Raw genomic sequence first — 21,590 nt, 5'->3', positions numbered from 1 at the left:
CAGGCTCCAGACGCGCAGGCTCAGCAATCATGGATCACGGGCCCAGCCGCTCCGCGGCATGTGGGATCCTCCCAGACCAGGGCTCGAACTCGTGTCCCCTGCATCAGCAGGCAGACTCTCAACCACTGCGCCACCAGGGAAGCCCAAGACTGAGTATTTTTAAAGCAAGTACATTTTAAAAAATTCGGGTATTAAATATTTATTGAACAACTATTATATATTGTGAACGTATAAGAAGTACTGGGGATACATGAACTGATAAATTAGACATGACTGACTACTTATTTTTAAAATGTTACACCCCAAATTGACCAAATGCATCAGATGATTTCACACCAGTGCAAAGTTCAATGGGACATTGATCTCACTGTACACTTTGAGACAAAGGAAGCAATAGATTTTGGGGGGCTATTTATTCAATGTTAAGTCCTTCATTTCCATTGAGAAAATTCTTTTTGCAATGATATTTTTAGAGAGTAGATCTGTTGCAGTTTTCAAGTTACTGTGAAGCAGTACAAAGATATTAAAAAAGCACTTCAAGCCTCTTGAAGGAAGCATATTTTGCAAATGCTAAAGAAGATTACTATTAACAAAAGGTATTTTAATGATCTTATTTATAGAATCGCCCTTATCCAAATATATTGCCATGGTGTCTTATTTAAGAACAGACTTAATTTTTAGTTACTTCATGAGATCAAATACCTTCCTCCATCTTTAAAAATATGTTAGGCAATGATTAGTGAGAGAAATGAAAATTAAATGACATTTTTATAAGCATCTTTTTAATCTTAATTTCAACAGGCATCAGACTCATAGTTGATTATGGTTTCATGATTTCAAGTAGTACAGTAAATTAAAATACAATCTTATATCACTTATAAGTGGAATCTAAAATATGACACAAATGAACTTATCTACGAAACAGAAGCAGACTCACAGACATAGAAAACAGACTTGTGGTTGCCAAGGGGGAGTGGATTGGGAGTTTGGGATTAGCAGATGCAAACTATTATATATAGAATTGATAAACAACAAGGTCCTACTGTATAGCACAGGGAACTCTATTCAATATCCTGTCACAAACCATAATGGAAAAGAATATGAAAAATAATGTGTGTATATATATATATATATATATATATATATATATAACTGAATCACTTTGCTGTACAGCAGAAATTAACAGAACACTGTAAATCAACTATACTTCAATAAAATACATTTCAAAAATAAAATACAATCTTATATTTGACCCTAGCTTTTTTTTCTTGTTTTAAACATACAAGCTCCATCCTTTTTTTAATTTAATTTAATTTATTTTTGGCTGTGTTGGGTCTTCGTTGCTGCGCGTGGGCTTTCTCTAGCTGCGGTGAGCAGAGGCTACTCTTCCTTGCAGTGCGCAGGCTCTAGGCACGTGGGCTTCAGTAGCTGTGGCACTTGGGCTCAGTAGTTGTGGCTTGCAGGCTCTAGAGCGCAGGCTCAGTAGTTGTGGCACACGGGCTTAGTTGCTCTGCAGCATGTGGGATCTTCCCAGACCAGGGCTCGAACCGGCGTCTCCTGCATTGGCAGGCGGATTCTTAACCACTGTGCCACCAGGGAAGCCCACCTTAGCTTTAATATTCACATTTAGAATTCCCAAGACAGATGTCAGTTTGCAGTGTTGTCTAATCTAGTCACTTTATTATTGTTTATACAACCAATCCCAACAGGCCTCCAAAAGAGACAACTGTTATACTGAAATTCTAATTTCCAGTTGCCTGCTGCCATAACTAATGACTCTAGGATGCAAAACCCTTGAGTCAGGTTGCAATTAGAGACAGAAAAAACCCACTACAAATAAAGAATAGACACACACCTTTTCAAAAAGTCCAGTGAAATCTGACAATGATTTGATTTAAAAAAGAACACTGGCAAATGCTTGCTTTTCATATCACACATACACACACCCATCTGTCTTTAGCTTGAAGCAGAAAAGTAAAACGTCAATTAGAAGCTACTATTGGTGCTATAGTGGATCCACTGGAGTGGATCTAAACCAGAAAGCAGTTGACCTTTATAGAAACATCTACTGTAATTGTCATTTGGAGATTAACGCACAGTAAAAACTGTCTTATAAGCAGCTTTCATAACACCAAGTACTTGAACAACTCAATGTACACTAAAATTATTAACTTTTAAAATAATTCTATGATCTCTGAAGACAAATATAAAAAACATACAAACAAACATGAATTTAGGATGCAAATATCTTTCACGTAAAGGCCTATGTTTTTTCTGGCCTTTTTGCACACTTATCCTGTGACCAAAATTTTGTCTCATCCACTCTGAAATACATATTATAGGAGGATGAATAGGCGGTTAAAAAGTACTAGAAGAGCAAAGGAATTCTTCTGAGGTTAGTTCTTCAAAATCCAGGAGCCTTAAGAAAAACATGATGCTGCTGGGGAAATGGCGCTGATAGACTTGCTCTAGGCAGGGTTTCCACAAACCTTCAATTTGTAAAAAACACAATTATCTGTGAAGCGCAATAAAGCAAAGCACAACAAAACAAGGCATGCCTGTACGCCTGGACACTTCTGCCACATCAGCTCCTCAGGGACAAGCCAGAGAGCTTCTTCCATCAACTGCCTCAAAGCTGGGGTAGGAATGGTCTGTGCAGGCTCTGGGTTCAGCTTGGCTACTCTATCCCAAAAGGAACAGTACATGTTTTTAGGAACACTAAGGGACTCTTCTCTTTCATAGTTATGCCACTGGCACCTCTGCAAGGGACTTCATATTGTCTCTCAAAGGTATCTGCATGCCAAATTTAGAAATCCTATTTGCATACTCCAGTGAAGATTAACTAGCCTGTCACAGATCTTTTATTTCTTTGATGGTTGCCGGGCTGCACCCCAGAGGCCTGCAAGCCCTGTGCTTGCCCAGCTTCAAGACTGAAGAAAGAGCCCAGGGTCAGCGACAGAGACATCAATGGTCTGATGGATGGGGGAGCTTACATGCCGGAAGCAAGGTCCTGGAGCGACACCCCACTATATGCGGTGAACAGCAGGGCAGGATGTAGCTGCAGGCTTCGCTCTGGGGAGGACTAGGGAGGCTACCAGTTATGGGGAAACTGATGTCAGCTTGGCTCAGGTTACCAGGGAAAGCAGCAGAGGAGCTGACCCTCTAAACTCCTGTTAGCCTCCCCGGGCTAAGTACTTTCTTAGGGCAGAGGTTTTCCCTTTGCTAAACTATCAAGGGGTAGCCATTCCGAGCTAAATATTAGAACAATCACTATCTCTGGTGGGGGAGGGTGGGAAGTATGTAGGTATTTTCTGATTAGAGTCTACAATTATGGGGGAAGATTTAGGGGGAAGGTCAGTCAAGTGAGTAGAGTGTAGGGGAAGTGGGGACTGGTCAAGCAGGGGATGTACAGAGAACCTTTAAGCAAGTACATTGTAAACCTTGTTTACAACATTGCCGTATGACTGTCCCATGGAAGAGAAATACCCATCACCCTTTGTCAATATCGTTGGAACCACTTTTTTTTCATGTGCAGCAAAATTTCCATAAGTGATTTTGATGACCACTATTCTATTACCCTAATGTTCACTGTTATTTTAGTTGTAAATATTTCTATTATCTTAACACCCACCAAATATTGTTAATTGGTGGTGGTGGTACAGTACTGAAAAATACACCTGAAATTCAGTAACTTTGGAAGATGAGGCAGATGTAATTAAAAAGCCACTAAGAAGGCAAGTAAATGAGACACATGCAATGCTATTAATTTAGGAGCAAGCCTTCTGCCAAATATTAAAGATGATGCTGAGAAAATATAGGGAAGCATTAATGCAAAAATGAGCATAAGCGCAGTAGATTTAACAGCTCCATAACTCATCCTTTCTAATTTACGTTTACTCTTAGGAAGAAATATTTCTAGAATATGCACATTTTGAAGACGGCTAAGTCTTCAGGTATGCGTCTCTTTCATCAAATAAATCAAGTAGGAAACTGTTCTAGGTAAATTCAAGTGAGGAAATCCTGGAGACATTTGGAAATGCAATGTTGAAATACGAAAAAGGCCCAAGCTGGAGCTGTAAAGTTGGAAGTTATCCGTGTAAGATCAAGAGTTTCAATCATGAGAAAGGATGGGCTTGCCAAGCAGAGAGTACACATTTAAGAGAAGGTCAAGGACATAATCTGCTGAAGCCACCAAATTCAGAGGACAGGAAGAGGAAGCAGAGAGGGAGGACCCTTACTGAGAACCTAGAACGTGTCAAGAAGGTTCCAAGCATATAATTCTAGCATCGCATTTAATCCTCCCTACACCCCTGCCAGACTGTTGTATACATCTGGTTGTATAATGAGGGCCATAAGAAATGAAAGGTGAATCAGCTTAGCCCAGACAGTGCAGGTCTGTCGGATCAAGGCATGGGTTAGCCTGACATAGAAAAATCAACTGCACAATTTCAAGGCAGAGAGGAGAGAAACTGAGGTAACTCAGATGAAATGAACCGGTGCCCTCTGCCTCAGTAAATGACACCAGCATCTACCCAGTTTGCAAAGCCACAAATCCAGGAGTTACCTTTCACCTGTCCTGTCCTTTTCTTACCCCCTCATCAAATCCATCAGCAGGTCCTAGCACTTCTACCTGAAGTTATATCCTTATCTTTAAACCACATCTGCTGTCCACAACCTTAGACTAAGGTACACTTATCTCTCCCCTAGAAAGCGCCAGTCACTTCCTATCCTGTGGCTACTCTTGCCCAGATGCAACCCATTTTCCCTACAGCAACTAACAACGTGACATGAATGCTGTCGGCATTTGGGGTATTAATTAATCATTGTTCATTGTTGGGACTTCATTGTTGGGGATGTCCTGTCCATTTCAGAATATTTAGCATCCCTGGCCTCTGTCCAGTAGCACCCCAAGTAAATGCCTCCCCTTACTTCCAAATGTCCCTGGGTGTGGGGTCGGGAAGGGGATAATACTGTTCCACCCCACCTCCCGCCATCCCCAGGTCGAGAACCACCGAGCCTGAGTGATCTCTTAAGGTAAATCAGATTATGCCACTGCTCTGCTTAAACCTTTAGTGGTTTCCCACTGCATTGAGAAAAACATCCTAACTCCTGAGGATCTCAAGGCTGTTCATGACCTGCCCCCACCGGCTTCTTCAACCTCATTTTCTGTAGCCCTCCTCTTTCTCCTCTTAGCTGCTTCAGTCCAGCTTCCTTTCTCATCCTTAGCCACATCAACCTGTTTCCTGCCTCTAGGCCTTTGTGCCTGCTATTCCCCTGGAATAGCTTCTCCCTTGGCTCTTCTTGACTAGCCCTTCTCTTTTTCTTCAGGATTAGGCACCAATGATAATGTAGGTGTGAGGCTGCCAGTGGCCATCCTGGCTAAGACTGAAGGCAAGCACTGATGACAGACAGAAAAAGGGAAGGAAGGAAGAAGGGAGGGAGGGAGGGAGAGGGAGAGAAGGGGGAAGGGAGAGGGAGAGAGGGAGACAGAGACAGACAGAGAGAGAATGGAAATGATATCTTTTGAACCCCTGGATTCCGCTGTGCCCTAGGTAAGACTCATCCATTTGAATTCCCAGTACACAGGCAGTGACATTTCCCTTTTTACTTTAGCTGCTTTGGGTTGGGTATGTACCACCTGCCATGGAAAACACTGACTAAAACTCCACGTGTTCTCTCCCAGCCACACCTGTGTGTAGCAAGGGTGGAAAGCGGACGAGTCTCTTTTAGTACTGGGTGAAAAGTGTGTTTTCGGGATTCCCTTGCAAGCTCCCTCAAAGAAGGTCTAGACTCTTTGGCAGAGTTGCCCAAACCATTTCCAGCTCTCCACTAAAATCTCCCATGGCCCCCACCCCATCATATCCTTTTTCTCTTTCTTCTTCTTCCATCTCTTCCCATCTTTTGCCCTAAGGATGCTCAAAACTCCTCTTTCCTGGAAAAGAAATCTTCCCTCTACCCAGTTATCCTGAGGCAGAATAGATGGGCTCCAGGCTAGACATTTACAGCTACCCTTCTGTTCATATTTATTGAGGTAGGAGATAGATGGGCTACAGGCTAGATATTTTTGCAAGCGGCCTCCTGTTTATACTGCGAGATAGAAATGACAAGAGGAACTGGGTAAACAGCTGGACTTTGTCTCCTGTGGACACTTTAAGATAACAGTAATGGCAGGGGCAGAGAGGGGCTAAGCCCTGCTCAGGTAAAAAATCAAGAGATCACATATTTCTCATCCTTGGAGTCAGGGAGACCTCAACTGCACATGCACAGAAAGGCTCCTTGAGGGTCAAAAAGAGTGGGGGGGACGCCAGACTATAAGTTTTGCTAACTTCCCAGGGACCCTCGCACTGAAATCCATCTTGGCTAAAGGATGCACACACACATAGGGAAGGACCCTGAGACTAATCAGCTATGGGGTCAAAACAAGATGACTGGCCAGAGGAAAACAAAGACCAGGAAGATTGCCCCCTTACAAATGATTTAAACTTCCCAAAGGCATCACTCTCTCTGAGCTGGCCTGTGAGTCTCTCTGCATATATTCTGCTTTTCTAATAAGTGCCTTACTCTCCTTTCTACCTTCTGTCTCCTTGTCAAATTTTTTTTTTCAAGGCAGACAAGACCTGGGGCCCAGACTATAGCCACAGCTTCTCATGGTCTAGTGGTTAGGACTTGATGCTCTCACTGCCACCAACGAGGTTTCCATCCCTGGTCAGGGAATGAAAGCCTCACTGCAAGCTGCCCCTCTCTGCTGTATCTGTCCAAAATCAACCCTTTTAGATTACGTCCTCTCTCTCCCACCCTTCACCAACAAACGGCTTAAAAGAGATTACACACTCCCCTCCATTTTCTCATCATCTCCACCAGTTAACCCTGCCACCAGGCTTTTATACTCAACCTTCTAGTGAAACTGCATCTGCCAATGGTCACCATCACCTCCTAGTTGGTCAACTAACCCATGGCCTTTTCTTGGTCCCCATGCTTATTGCTCTTTCTGCAGCATTTAGCTTAGCTGACCATGCTTTCCTCATGTCCCCTGGCTTCTGAGGTACCTAAAGGTTTTCCTACCTTCCTGGCCATTCTTTCTGGTTATTGGAATGTTGGCAAAACCTCTAGGCAAGAGTGATAAGGTGAGTGCCAATGCTTGATTCAATCTCCTTGGTTCAAGTGAAGCCACTCAACTGGTTATTAGTCTTACTCCTTTAAAATTTCACCTGAAAGGGCCCACTTAGGTTGCTCAGAACAACCTAATGCTAGTAGATAAAAATTGAAATTGTCTAGGCACCATTCTACAATGGGAACTGTTTATTTCTTTATGCTCTCTGAACACTTGGATAGTATCTACAAATGTCCACTGGATTTACCTGTCCAGGTATCCCTCCTCTATTCATACTATACACCAGAACTTTAACTTGAGGTCTTAAAATGGATTGGCTAGAAAGACCAATCCTGCATCATAAAATGAAGTATATACGGTACAATTAACAGTTATTTTAAGCATAAATAGTGAACAGATATAATTAAAGTGAGGCTCCTGTGTTAATTGCTGATCTTTCCTTACCTGGGTATTGGGGAAAACCAATGGCTGGTTTGTCTGTACAAAGTTCAGGCACTTGATCCCAATTTAGCGATATTTTCTGACCGTTATGAAAAGAATTATTTTCTTATAAGGAAATGATCAGATCTTATGAGTTATGAGCAGATCCTAGTCTCACTTTTTCCTGTGTGTAGTAATATAGCAGATTTTTGTTCTATTTTGATCCTATTTTCACTTTGACTTTGATTAGGGACACTTGTGGTGTGGTTGCTGGAAAGACAGACCACACACGTGAGCTTGGATGAAGTAGGCAACAATCATGACCACACTTCAGCTTAGAACCTTCTTTTCTAAGGAAGGTCCTTCAGGCATTTTTATTAACAAGCAGATATAAACTTGGCAAGAGCACCTTTCAAAATCACAGTTCCAATTATTTTTGTGAGGTCAAGAGAAAGAAGAGAACACAATGGTGGTGGCTTAGCATCAAAACAATAACAATCAAGTTGCTGACCTTATGCCTTCCATCAAACATAACTATCACCCGCTCTGTTCCCCGACCTCCGAAGGATGAGGAGAAGCTGGCATTCAAGACTTGACATTAATCTAGACCACACGCAGCACTTGCTTTGATAGCAGACACAGCTCCCACGCATACCCATACTTGGACAAAACGGTGGCCATGTTCTCTGTGCCAAACCTTCTCATCTCCGACCGTCTTCTAGATCTTGAAGTATCTGATTCTCCCCGGGCAAGGGCGGACCACTGGAACTGGACCTTCAGGAGCAGGAACGCTAGGCTGCGCCACCTTGGGTGTTTTCCCCACGTGAAACGTTTCTCCTGAGGCTGACTCCACTGAGGCCACACCCGAGAAGGCGTGGCGCAGGTCGTAGTGCGCCGGGTGTACCGGTGGGGGGATCGGGGGAGCTGCCACGGCCCTGGGTCCCACCACCAGGGAGGCCGCGGGCAGGCCAGCTGGAGAAAGCGCTGGCCCAGCCGAGCCCTGTGCAGGCGTGAGGGGCCCTGCTTCAGCGCCATCTGGTTGGGGCTGCGGGAGCACAGGCTGGAGAGAGGACAGTTTCCTTAGGTTAGCTGCCTTTCTCCTCCTTCCAGGTGGAACCCCACCCAATTCTCTCACGGTACTAATTTTTATTTGCAAGGAATCTGGCAAAAAAGAACTACCTAGGTACAAGGGATGGTCATCAGGGCTCCACGGGAGGGGTAACTGGCCTGCGGTAGCCCCTTTCTCACCAGCTGTGTTGGGGATGGTAGACTGACACTGTTCCACGAGCGAAAGAACCCCACCTTATGGCTAACCTTCACGAGTAGCGTCACCCTCTTTTTCATCTACACCTGCAGCCACAGGGAGCTGTCAGACACATCTGGCCACCTGGACTCTGCAACTCAGAAAACCACGCCCACTGCCCCCGCCTCTCCCCGCCCCCGCTCCCCAAGCCAGCAAATAAAACACGTGGCCTCGCCAATTGCACACTAGGGAGGTTCTGCCCTGTAACCACCAGTTCGTGGGAGGGGAGGGCATGGCTGAAACAACCTTTTGTTTATTGATGATTTCACATTCCCTTGCACTATCTATATGGTGGGGCTCAAAAGGACAGGCAGCAAATGCCCCGAAATTACTAATGCACCGCAGAAAGGTGAAGGGGTCATTGTATTCTGAAGATAAGGGCAGGTACATCCATGACGCCCTTACCTGTGTTTGGAACACCGTGCAGGTCACTGCAACATCTTCCCCACCAGCAACATTCTCAGTGACCATCCCCTTACAGAAGCCATATTGCTGCCCACAGAAAGAGAGGAGTTATTTGAACCAGTTCAGAAAGTGGACTTCTCTCCCAGTTTCACTTATACTCCAACACATCAAGGGAAAAAAACTTAAATTCTTAATTCCTTTTTTAAAAAAAAACCTTTTCCTAAAGTGTATGGTTTCTGCTTATATTTTATATAGAATGTAGAAAATACAGAAAAGCTTTGGTAATGAGAGAGATCACCCATAATCTCAGAAATGGTGGTGACCCAGGAGAACTTCTGTTCACATCTATGTATTTCTTTCTTATTTTTAACTACTATTAAATATCATTTAAAAACTGGCATCACTGACTACACCATTTTGTATACTGTGTTTTTCACGTGCTATAATGATAGCATTTTCTTATATCATTCCTTATTCTTTGAAAATGTAATTTTCGTGTCTGTATAATTTTCTATTTACTAATGTGCCATATTTTATTCAATGATTACCTCCTTTTGGATATTCAGATCTTCTGGGGTCATTTTGTACCTGTCATAAATCATCTTTATAGATATATCCTGTCAAACACGATCATCTCTTTAGGCTAAATTCCTAGAAGAGGACATTACTGGCTTAAGGACTTGAAAGATTTCATATCAGAGGTCTATCTAGAAAATCTACACTTTATACTCCCAATGGCCTGACATGGCTCATCTTAATTAGGAAACAGCCTCTCTAACTCCAGGGGCCTCCATTGGGTGAGAAGATCTGGTGATAGCTCTTAAGCAGGGGAGATGACACCCCAGAGGATGGCCTGGCACAACCCAGCCTCACAGGGAATGCATATTTTGCATTCCTCTTTTCTGCAGCCCCAAGATACGAATTTGCTCTAAGGATGCTCTGTTCCATGACTGACTTTACCAACCCAATGCCTAGCCCGCTCACCTTTTCTGCCAGCAGGTTGCACTTGGCTGGGTCTACGACCTCTTTAGCAACACAGTCAGTGGCAGCCACTGCAAACTCCACAGAAACAGAAGCTGGAAGAGGCTGATGAGGATAAATGAAAATTTTCATGAAGCAACGTGACTCAGCATGAAAAAAGGCTGGTAAGGAGAGGCCAGAGGGAAGTAGCGAGGGCCATGGCATTGCACAGTCCAGGGAGCACGGTTCACGGAGACCACACTGTGTGGCCAGGAAACATGCCCCCAGTGGCTTACATAGGGCTTACAGTGAGACACTGGGTTTTTGAAGGGCTTGCATACAGAAACTGGGGTTGGGTCTTCCCTGAAGGAGGTGCAGGTATCCACTGCCCATCATTCAGAGCAGAGGTGAGTTTTCAGGTAGAAAGCAGGAACCCAGAAGGCTGACCTTACACTGACCTCAGTGGGAACCCTGCCTCCTGCCAACTTCCCTATTGGGGCTGCACTTTGAGACCCACGGCTCAGGTTACTCCAAGATGGGGTGGGAAAGTAAAGAAATTAATTCCTCTCCCATGTATTTTAGACAGCAGGATCAAATGAAAAATATAAATGAAAGTACAGAAGATACTTATGCTTTTCTATCTTATAGTTCTTGGAGCATATGGACACTTACAATAATAAAATATCTGTTACTTGTTATAGTCTGGGGCGGGGGTGTTCTGAGAATCGCATATTCTGGTTAATAGAATTACTGCCTATAGTGTATTTCCAAGCATGCCATGGCTGGCATCCAGAATACAAGTTTTTAAAAATATTAGAAATACTAGAATTCCATTGCATTCAAATGTGCTAACCCAACCACGGTACAATTAGGTTTTTTTTTCAGTGATTCAAAGGCATTTTAGGATCCTGCCATTATGTAAGTATGCCCATGCCTTTGTAAGTATCAATTACAAGAGCGCTGTAGATGTTCCGTGGTGATGGGTGATGGCGATGTGGAGACCCATGAATTTACAGTGGGTGCTTCTGGATAAAGTGGGAACTTCCACCTTGGTGTTAACTGGAACCGAGGAACTGGGGACACACAGCATCTGGCTGTTTTGTGTTGAAGTGGCTTAGTTGGGGGATGCGCTGACGGTCCTCGGGGTCCTTAGGACACTCAGAACCCTTTCTTTCCCTTTTCTCCCACCACCCTCGTTGACTTCCCGTGGCTGCCCCTGCACCGTCCCTCACCCCTGCTTCACCACGTCCACTCCCGAAGTGCCACCAAACTGCCCAAACTGTCAGCAGGATCTCAGTCTTACCACAAATTGAGCCCGAGAAATTTCCACAAGTTGAAAGTAGGAGCCGCTTTTCTGGGCGTTGAAGGTAGCCAGCGCGGCCTCTACTGCGTGCACCACCCGGCTGTCGTTGAGCGGGGCCAGCAGGGGGCAGTCTGGACACACCTTGTGCACGTCCTCTGCCGAGTCTGCGCACAGAGCGAAGAAATCAACTTGGCTCGGGGCTGTAATTCTCTGCGGCACTTGCCCCCGCTCTGCTTATTTGAAAGGGCTAAAACATGATCCAAATGGCTGCAGGAGGATTCTCTGCTTCTTACTAAACCTTCGGGTGGCTCCTGCCATGCTGGCATTGTTGCAGAAGCCCCTCTCACCAAGGGGCGATTTCCACCTCCAATGAGAACAGCTCCTTAAAACACAGTTTTAAAGTCCCCAAACCCAGGAAACTTGGCTTCTTTTCATCACCAACAAAGTGGCTAGAACTACTTCTGTTGAAAACAGAAGGTTCAGGTTCCCTCCTCACTCTCTCTACCAGGTAACTATAATAAGAATAATAATCATCTCTACCTGGACTGGAATCACATTTTGCAGACAACACGGAAAACTGTCCGTTCTGTTTCAGCACATTGAAATCGCAGTCTCCTTCCACCGCCTGGGGAAATAAACCCACAGTGAGAGCCCGGGAGGAGGGCTGACCTCTCACTTCTCACGGTTGGGGGGATGGGGGCGGGGGGGGGGGGCGGGACGTGGATGTCAAAGGTGAGCCTCACAAAATCTCCTTCACTGGGTGATGTTGAAACATGACACTGGTTTCGCAGGAGGTGGGAGTACGAAAAAAAGGTGAATTGTAAAAATCAGCCCCAGGGAAGGCGCCATCAATTGGCAATTTTAGCTGCCCCCGCGGCAGTCGCCCTAAGAGGGGCACTCACGTGCTCTTTCAGCTGCCTCACGCTGCAGTTTGCCAGGGGGGTGGGGTCCAGTACATGGCAGGTGGTTTCCAGCGTGTCTATTTCAAGGTCAAACACCTCTCCCGTGGGCCGCTGTGGAGACAGAGAATGCAGAAGTGAGCAGCCTGATACTGCTGAGCGGGTCCAAGGGTGAGCCCCTACTGGGTTTGAACTCACTCCCTGTTGGAGAGGTAAGAAAGAAGGGGGCGTGGGCTTGGACTGGTTGACGGAAGCACAGCCATCACGCTGACCTGTATGTGGAAGCTAAAAGTGAATGTTGATACTTATTTAATTTTAAAAATTTCACCCTTCAAGCAGTACTTCGAAAAAGTCAGCTTTGGATTTTTCTCAGTCAATCAGCAAAGTAAGTTGGTGTAGGATAATAACTTACTGTCTCTCTTTTATCTTCTTCATCCCTCTCTCTACTTCTTCCTTCCTTCTCAACATCTACTTTCCTTCCTTCCCCATTTTCTTTTCCTTTCTAAAGGAAAAGTTGTCTGTGGCTTTTTGTCTTTTGCCTTGTAGATGCCTGGATGAAAAGTTGCTGTTCCCTACTGCCCCCTGCTGGTAACGAGAGGGAAGCGTGAGCCTCCCTCTGATGGAGGAAGCAGTGTGTCAGTCAGTCACTAGCACAGAGGGAAGGAGCAGCGGGTAAGGAGGTGATGGGGAGCTTGTATGACTCCTTGGAGTTGTTCCTGCCAGTTCACCTGTTTCTGTATCCTTTCTATAAAGCCCGGAAAAATCCAGAAGGTACGAGTATGGCTATTTTTTCTTTCAGCCCAGCTCTACTTGTCTCTCATGTCTGTTCTGCGTGATTCACTAGTACCTGAAGCCTCAAAATCTCCTTTCCTGGAGGAAGCTGTGTTTTATGATGTGCAGATATGCCTAAATTAACTTCCTGAAAACACTCAGAGCTAGTGAATAGGAGCCTGGGGCTCCTGGGTTTCTCAAACCCTGCTGTTAGTGAAAACTGCAGTGTTGTTCCTTCTTTCCCTCAGACATGCACATTGTGTGTCATTTCCCCTGAATTGATCAGTGCTTCCTCTGAATCACCGTTGTACTTCACTATGGTTGCAGAACTCCTAAAATCCATCTGGGACAATCCCGATTTCAAATATGTTGTCCCATTGTGAGATCAGATGTCCGTGAGTCAGTCCAGACATCCTGAGGTTTGCCTTATTTTCCTTCCTAGATTGTGAATCTCTTGTGGACACTATGTCTTTCTCACCTTTGTATTAGGTTGCATCATTAAAATGCCAATATTTGACTGCTTTTATTATACAAAACTGGCTATTTCGTATGAGTCAACTTAGCATCTCCCATAGCGCTTGACACTGGTTCTTGCCCATGGAAGGCTTGTAATCAGCGTTGACTGAAAGAATTATCCTTCATCAGCTATAAAATCTAATTTCAAAATAGGCAATAGATAGATGGCTTTTCCCCACCTCTCCAAATCACTCAGCTGACCCCCAAGGCACACATTTCCCAGCTTGATCATCATTGTCACCAGCTTCAGGCTGCATTGGTTTCTTGCCTAGCATGTGAGGGGGTGAATCCTTTCATGCCAAGATTTCTCATTGGGATGTGGGTACCTTTCTTGGGGAGGCAGCTTGTGTAGAGGAAGGAACACAGTTCTAGAATTGAATCCTAGCCTGTTGCTTACTATTTTATGACCTTGGGTAAAAAAATGCCCTAATATGTCAGAGCCTTGGTTTCCTCATGTAAGACAAGGACAATACCCCACAGGACTGGGGGTGGGGTGAGAGAGGGGTTAAGGAGATGATATATGTGAAAGGGCCTGGCACATAGTAGGCACTTATCAAATGCACGTTTCATTCACTCTCAGTCTTTATCTAGAGAAACAGAATCAAAGGAAAAGAAGTGATTTCCAGTCAGTGGTAGTTTGGAAACTAGAATCCAGTCTCTGGTCCTAGTTTTTCTAGAAAACCACACTTTCTACCTGTGATCCTCAAAATATCATTCAAAGCCTTTCCCTCTCCTCCTGCCCCCATCCAGCACCCTCCTGGAGACCCCCTGACCACAGTACAGAATGTCTCCTCTCTTCCCTCCGCCTGTCCTCTCCCTCCCTCCTGGGAGGAATCAGGGTGTTTCCACTCTGCGATTTCATTTGTGCTGGGAGGTGGGCTCTTAGAGACACCCAGCTGAGCCCCACCCACTCCTACACAGCAGGGTCACTTACCCGCGGCCACACCTTCACACTGTCGATCTGGTTTAAGATGTGCTTGTAGCCATGAGGAAGGTGCCTGTTGATGTAGTCCACGGCCGCCAGGGCTGCTTGCTCTGTTTCTGGGTCATCACAGGCTGGTTCCCTATAACCCAGAACCGGGCCATGCGGGACAGAGTGGCAGCCACAGAGCTGAGCAAGGCAAAGGAGCAGGACGAGGGACTTCATGGTTGCCCTGGAGAGGTCCTGGCAGGTCGGCAGGCGGGTAGCTGGAGGCTTCAGGCCCAACCCAGGTGCTCTGCTGGAAAAGGCAGACTGGTGGAGGGTCCAAAGGCCCTTTATTTGTTGGAGCCTGTGGAAGGATTGCGTAAGGATGTGGGATGACTTCTGTTCTGGTTCCAAAAAAAAGCCCCCTGCAAACATCAGTCCTGGAAAAACAAACAGGTTAAGACATCACTGGTCCCCCTTTGGCAGAAATCTGCCAGAGTCAATGCTTGCTAGGGGGCGGGTGGGGGCAGATTGGGGGGTGGGCTGGGGAGATGCTCCAGGGTCGGCTTGGAACATGGTAACAGCAGCAAAGAAATGAGGCAGCTGAGAGGATGAGGTGAGCACCAAGGAGAGGAGGGGCTGGCACAGCTGGCCCTGGAGTGCTGTGGATTTGCCAGCAGAGGGAGTGCCCTCTACTGTAAGCTGAGCGCGCCGTGGGGTCCATGTGGGGAGAAGTAGGGATGTTCAGCAATTTTTTTTTTTTTATTGGAGCATAGTTGCTTTACAGTATTGTGTCAGTTTATACTGTACAGCAAAGTGAATCAGCTATACATATACATATATCTCCTCTCTTTTGGATTTCCTTCCCATTTAGGTCACCACAGAGCACTGAGTAGGGTCCTCTGTGCTATACAGTAGGTTCTCATCAGTTATCTATTTTATACATAGTATCAATAGTGTATATATGTCATTCCCAATCTCCCAATTCATCCCACCACCACCCCCTTTCCCCCTTGGTATCCATATGTTTGTTCTCTACGTCTGTGTCTCTATTTCTGCTTTGTAAATAAGATCGTCTATACCAATTTTTTCAGATTCCACATATATGCGTTAATATATGATATTTGTTTTTCTCTTCCTGACTTACTTCACTCTGTATGACAGTCTCTAGGTCCATCCACATCTCTACAAATGACCCAATTTTGTTCCTTTTTATGGCTGAGTAATATTCCATTGTATATATGTACTGCATCTTCTCTATCCATTCCTCTGTTAATGGACATTTAGGTTGCTTCCATGTCCTCGCTATTGTAAATAGTGCTGTAATGAACATTGGGGTGCATGTGTCTTTTCGAATTATGGTTTTCTCTGGGTATATGCCCAGTAGTGGGATTGCTGGGTCATATGGTAATTCTATTTTTAGTTTTTTAAGGAATCTCCATACTGTTCTCCATAGTGGCTCTATCAATTTACATTCCCACCAACAAAGCAAGAGGGTTCCCTTTTCTCCACACCCTCCCCAGCATTTATTGTTTGTAGATTTTTTTTTAATTTTTTAATTTCATTTTATTTATTTTTTTATACAGCAGGTTCTTATTAGTCATCAATTTTATACACATCAGTGTATACATGTCAATCCCAATCGCCCAATTCATCACACCACCACCACCCCTCCCCCCCACCGCTTTCCCCCATTGGTGTCCATACGTTTGTTCTCTACATCTGTGTCTCAATTTCTGCCCTGCAAACCAGTTCATCTGTACCATTTTTCTAGGTTCCACATATATGCGTTAATGTATGATATTTGTTTTTCTCTTTCTGACTTACTTCACTCTGTATGACAGTCTCTAGATCCATCCACGTCTCAACAATTGACCCAATTTCATTCCTTTTTATGGCTGAGTAATATTCCATTGTATATATGTACCACATCTTCTTTATCCATTCGTCTGTAGATGGGCATTTAGGTTGCTTCCATGACCTGGCTATTGTAAATTGTGCTGAAATGAACATTGGGGTCCATGTGTCTTTTTGAATTATGGTTTTCTCTGGGTATATGCCCAGTAGTGGGATTGCTGGGTCATATGGTAATTCTATTTTTAGTTTTTTAAGGAGCCTCCATACTGTTCTCCATAGTGGCTGTATCAATGTACATTCCCACCAATAGTGCAAGAGGGTTCCCTTTTCTCCACACCCTCTCCAGCATTTACTGTTTCTAGATTTTTTGATGATGGCCATTCTGACCCATGTGAGGTGATACCTCATTGTAGTTTTGATTTGTATTTTTCTAATAATTAGTGATGTTGAGCATCTTTTCATATGATTGTTGGCCATCTGTATGTCTTCTTTGGAGAAATGTCTATTTAGGTCTTCTGCCCGTTTTTTGATTGGGTTGTTTGTTTTTTTGATATTGAGCTCCATGAGCTGTTTGTATATTCTGGAGATTAAGCCTTTGTCAGTTGCTGCGTTTGAAAATGTTTTCTCCCATTCTGAGGGTTGTCTTTTCATCTTGTTTATGGTTTCCTTTGCTGTGCAAAAGCTTTTAAGTTTAATAAAATCTTTGAATGCCGGGGACAATTATCTCCTCCTAGAGGGAGAACAAGGCCCACAGACATAGCAAAGGTACCAATGATTTACCAGTGAGGAGGGAGAGCTATGGGAGGTGCCAAGTCTTGGGTAAGATCCTCGGAGAAAAGAAGAAAGGAAGGGAGAGATTTCTGCCTGGAGTGGGGAATGGGGAGAGAGACCTTCCTGCCTTCCTGCGGCAGGGCCGGGAGAGCTCTATGGCCAGAGGAGCTTCTCCCCTCCCTGTCCGCTTCTCTCCAGACCTCACTGCCAACACCTTGCACAGATGCACCCTGACCTGGCTCTCTTGGGTGGCTGAGTGTGACTGGCACCAGTGGCCATGTGTCCCCAGTGACCCCGTGTCCCCGTGGCCCATGCCCCCAGCCAGTGGAAGAGTGCAGCAGAGGAGAGCCCTGCTCTGACAGCCAGTCACTTGGCAAAGCTCTGGGTTTGAGTCCTGCACTGCAGGCTGAGACTCTGGTGGGGGCGGGCACTCAGAACATAAATGCCTCCTTAAGGCCCTTCACAGCCTTAGCAGAATTAGAGTGAGTCTTGGTAGCCAGAGCACAAGGTCACAGCATTGGCTCAGGCACTGCCTTTCAGTTGTGGCCTTGACAATCCCAGGTGTGACCTCCAAGGAGGGGTGGCCAGGATGGCGAGAGGCTTGGAAAATATCATCCGAGGACCTAGCTTGGTTTAGCCTGGAGCAGAGAAGCCCTTAACGTGGAGACCAACATGTTCTCCAAATATTTAGAGGTCATCATTGTGCGGGGGTGGATTTGTTCTGTAGTTTGCTATTGCTTCAGAGAACAAAACTTGGTTTAAAAGTGGTGGGGGGAGCTTTCTACAGGGAAGCTTAACAATACTGACTTCCTGTGGGGAGGGAGATAAGCGCGGGGGCCTGTGATGGGCAGAGGAGATAGTATAAGCACTGTTTTCACGTTTGCTCCCAGCTGCTCACACACAGACCCTTAATGCCAGAGGCTCAGAAGGTGTGGTCAGGACCCCCGGCTCTCTGGTTATACAGCAGGATGATCCTCAGAACTGGGGGGCTTTCCATCGGCCTTGTGCCCCATTTCCTTCAGGACCTTGACTCATGAGCTCATGAGCAACTTTTTGTGGATGCTCTGCTTTTCTTTTAAATAATCTTTTAAAATACAAAATATGGTCATTACTGAAAATTTGAAAATCACAAAAAATATATGCAGTGAGTACATATTTCATCTGTCATAAGCTCAGGTGTCTACACTATAACTTTATCTTCCATAACACAATTGGATTTCTGACTCTGAGCTCTCTTTCGTGAAAATGTAATCTAGTCACTTCCGGGTAACCTGACTTCCCACACGTGCTTGGGTTGAAACCTGGTTCAATTTAGGTTTGCTCTTGTGCTTCTTCTCCCCACTGGGGTTAGAAGAAAGTGTGGAGGGGGAGACTTATGCAAGTACTGCTTTTGTCAAGGTCAGAGAGGGGTGTCCACCTTTGCCTTGGCATCTTCTGCCAGGTAACCTGTCTCATATGGTCCTCAGGCAAATCTACCCTCTAGCTAATGTCCTGCTTTCCTCCACCTGATCCATAGCAAGATAGTCCCCCTGCATCCTGTGATCAGGGGTCACCTTGCCAAAGCTGTGGGACACTTGCTAGACCACAGGCCTTTTCTCAGCTAAGAGCTACCCCCGTCTTTAAGCTTGGGAAAATTTGGCTGCTGTGCCCTCCCAGGCTGTGGAGGCTTTCCGAGGCTGCCTTCAAGCTTATCCGGTTAGACACTGCTGTCATAGCCCCTCCACTGCTCTAGGGCCACCCTGCTACTCAGGGGGCTTCTCCCTGCCACATGATCTCTCCCTGTGCTACCCAGGCGCCCCCTCTTCTCCTTCTACCCTTGCAGTGAGGTTCCGGTCTCCTCTGCTGTAGGAGTCCCACACTGTTCTGGGGGTGGTTGTATCGCCATCCCAACGTGAGGGTGGGGGAAGAATAAAAAAGTTCTGTCTGAACATCCTTTCTGATCATTTCTGTCTTATACTCGGAGCATTTCTTTTGGTATCTTTGTTCTTGGATCTTTCATGGTCAACAATTTTTAAAGCACTAGATATTGTCCTGTTTTGCTGATGCTAGAAAAACAAAGCATGTAGTAAAGAGCAGTTAATATCACACCTGTCATCCTACGACATATAAACAGGGAAACAGGGCTTCCTTGGTGGCACAGTGGTTAAGAATCCGCCTGCCAGCGCAGGGGACACGGGTTCGAGCCCTGGTCTGGGAAGATCCCACATGCCGCAGAGCAACTAAGCCCGTGCGCCACAACTACTGAGCCTGCGCTCTAGAGCCCGCGAGCCACAACTACTGAAGCCCGTGCGCCTATAGCCCATGCTCTGCAACAAGAGAAGCCACCACAATGAGAAGCCCGCACACTGCAACGAAGAGTAGCCTCCGCTCACTGCAACTAGAGAAAGCCCGCGCACAGCAGCGAAGACCCAACGCAGCCATAAATAAATAAATAAATTAATTAATTAATTAATTAAATAAACAAACAGGGAAACAAAACTCATCCACAATCTCATCACCCAGAGTTAAACAGTGTTAATGTTTTGGTGCATTTCCATCTTTTTTTCTACACAAAGACTTACTTTAATATAATTCAGTATCATATAATCATACTCATGTACAACTTTGTATTCTTTTTTCATTTAACATTATAACTTGAATATTTTCCCATGTTATTAAATAGACTTAAAATCATGCTTATAATGACTACCTATGATTCTGTTGTGCATATTTTAATTTATTTTACTATTCTCTTATTGTTGGGCATTTAGTTTGTTCTCTGTTGAGCACTCTCATATACAAAGTTGTAATAAACTTTTTAATTCAGGAATATTTGGCTTTCTCATTATTTTTTTCAGGATAGAGTCTCAGTGAAATCATTGATTCATATGATGCGGACACTTTAAAAACTCTTAATTTCTCTGGCCAAATTGCCTTTCAGAAAGGCTATGCCAATTTCTACCCCTACCATTTAACTGGTGTGTCATGCCAGGTCAGTTGTTTTCTCTTTTCCTCTGCCACTGCTTCCATGTTGACTTTTGTGGGAACTTATACGGAAAAATCATCAGAACTCTTTTTTAATGTATTTTATGAATATCTTTGGTTTTAGCTCAACTATTCCACATGTCTAATTCTTATAAACTAAAATAGCTTTGGTGTCAAGCTGAATAAAATGGTCTCATTTAAATTTTTTTCATTTGGAAAAAGAAAGGTTGCCATTTACTTACCGACAATGAAGAAGAAACTAGATAATCTTTTGGTATGTTTTCCAAGAAAACTGTGGCAAAGGATGCCCAGGGGAGGCTATAGGTATTTCATCACGCCTGATGACACCACTTTCAAACTTTGATTTTCACACACCGAATGTATATTCCCATGAGTGATCTTGGGTCACTTTCATCCACCTGGCTCCAGCATACCAATAGGAGATAAGCATTTACTCCGTTTTCTGGTCATTTGTCTCATTACTTTGATGACTTATCTGTACATTTTTCTTTGAGGCCCAGGTCACTGCATTAAAACAATGTCTGATAGCGTATTGAGGATATCAGGGGCTTGTTAGAGCTGTTGGGAAGAGCAGTCCCAAAGATCTGAGGAGCAGAAGAGGACCAGCAACCTCCAGAAGATGGCAGCAGGGCGCTGGGCAGTGCTTGCTGTGTGGAGCCCCAAGCGGCTGATGGCGGAGTTCCAAGATGGCAGCCGAGGATGGCACCAGCTCCCCTGCGTTTGTGAGTAAGGCTCTCCACTAGGGCGGTGATGCATTCAAATTACTCGAAAGCAGAACTCAGCCTTGAGAGCTGCCAGTCAGGAGCCAGGACAAGAAGGATCGTGGCAAGTGCAGGGTCAGAGTTGCTGGGGGTTGGTTCTGTCGGGGCCCTGCCAGTGGACAGGAGGGGAAGAGGGTGAAATAACAAGTCAGGCAGTGAGAGCTCAGGTGGGAGCTAGAAACCCAGCCTCTCGAAAAACAGGACGTGAACCAGTGCACGTCAGCAAAAGCCAGAGGAACCATTGGTTTTCGCAGGGAGGAAGTGGCAGTGGTTGGTGTTTAAGTCGTTGGGCCAGATTCCTGGCTCTGCCCTTTCTGGTACTTAAAGGGCCTGGACCCTAAGAAACCGAATAATGACTTCTGATAAGCCTGGTGTTTCTTCATTCCTATGGGTATTTATTGAACAACCTACCATCTGTGATGTTAGGTGCCTGGATACAGAGTGATGAGAAAACACCACCTGCACTAACGGAGTAACTTGACGCACCCGGTCCAGCAACATCTGATCAGCCAAGAACTATAAGTTATATGAGATGATCATAGCGTGTGTCCTGTGGGGACAGGCTGGGATTTGCACCTCCAAAGTAAGAAGCTCAGTCAATGGAATGCAAATTACTCTTCT

The 21,590-nt window shown here is 45.1% G+C and overlaps 1 protein-coding gene across 1 annotated transcript; it reads right to left on the bottom strand.

The window, feature by feature from the left end:
* Positions 1–7,859: 7,859 nt before the first annotated feature.
* AHSG (alpha 2-HS glycoprotein) lies at positions 7,860–15,004 on the bottom strand. The gene is made up of 7 exons (XM_036851717.1): positions 14,623–15,004; positions 12,405–12,515; positions 12,043–12,127; positions 11,503–11,666; positions 10,224–10,325; positions 9,240–9,326; positions 7,860–8,591 (listed from the first exon to the last, which is right to left on the bottom strand). The coding sequence occupies exons 1-7, from the start codon at positions 14,833–14,835 to the stop codon at positions 8,250–8,252; spliced, it is 1,104 nt and encodes a 367-aa protein (XP_036707612.1). The 5' UTR covers positions 14,836–15,004; the 3' UTR covers positions 7,860–8,249.
* Positions 15,005–21,590: the final 6,586 nt, after the last annotated feature.

Source organism: Balaenoptera musculus, chromosome 4 (assembly GCF_009873245.2).
Source record: "Balaenoptera musculus isolate JJ_BM4_2016_0621 chromosome 4, mBalMus1.pri.v3, whole genome shotgun sequence".
Lineage (NCBI taxonomy): Eukaryota > Metazoa > Chordata > Mammalia > Artiodactyla > Balaenopteridae > Balaenoptera > Balaenoptera musculus.
This window is presented reverse-complemented; position numbering and strand designations above follow the sequence as displayed.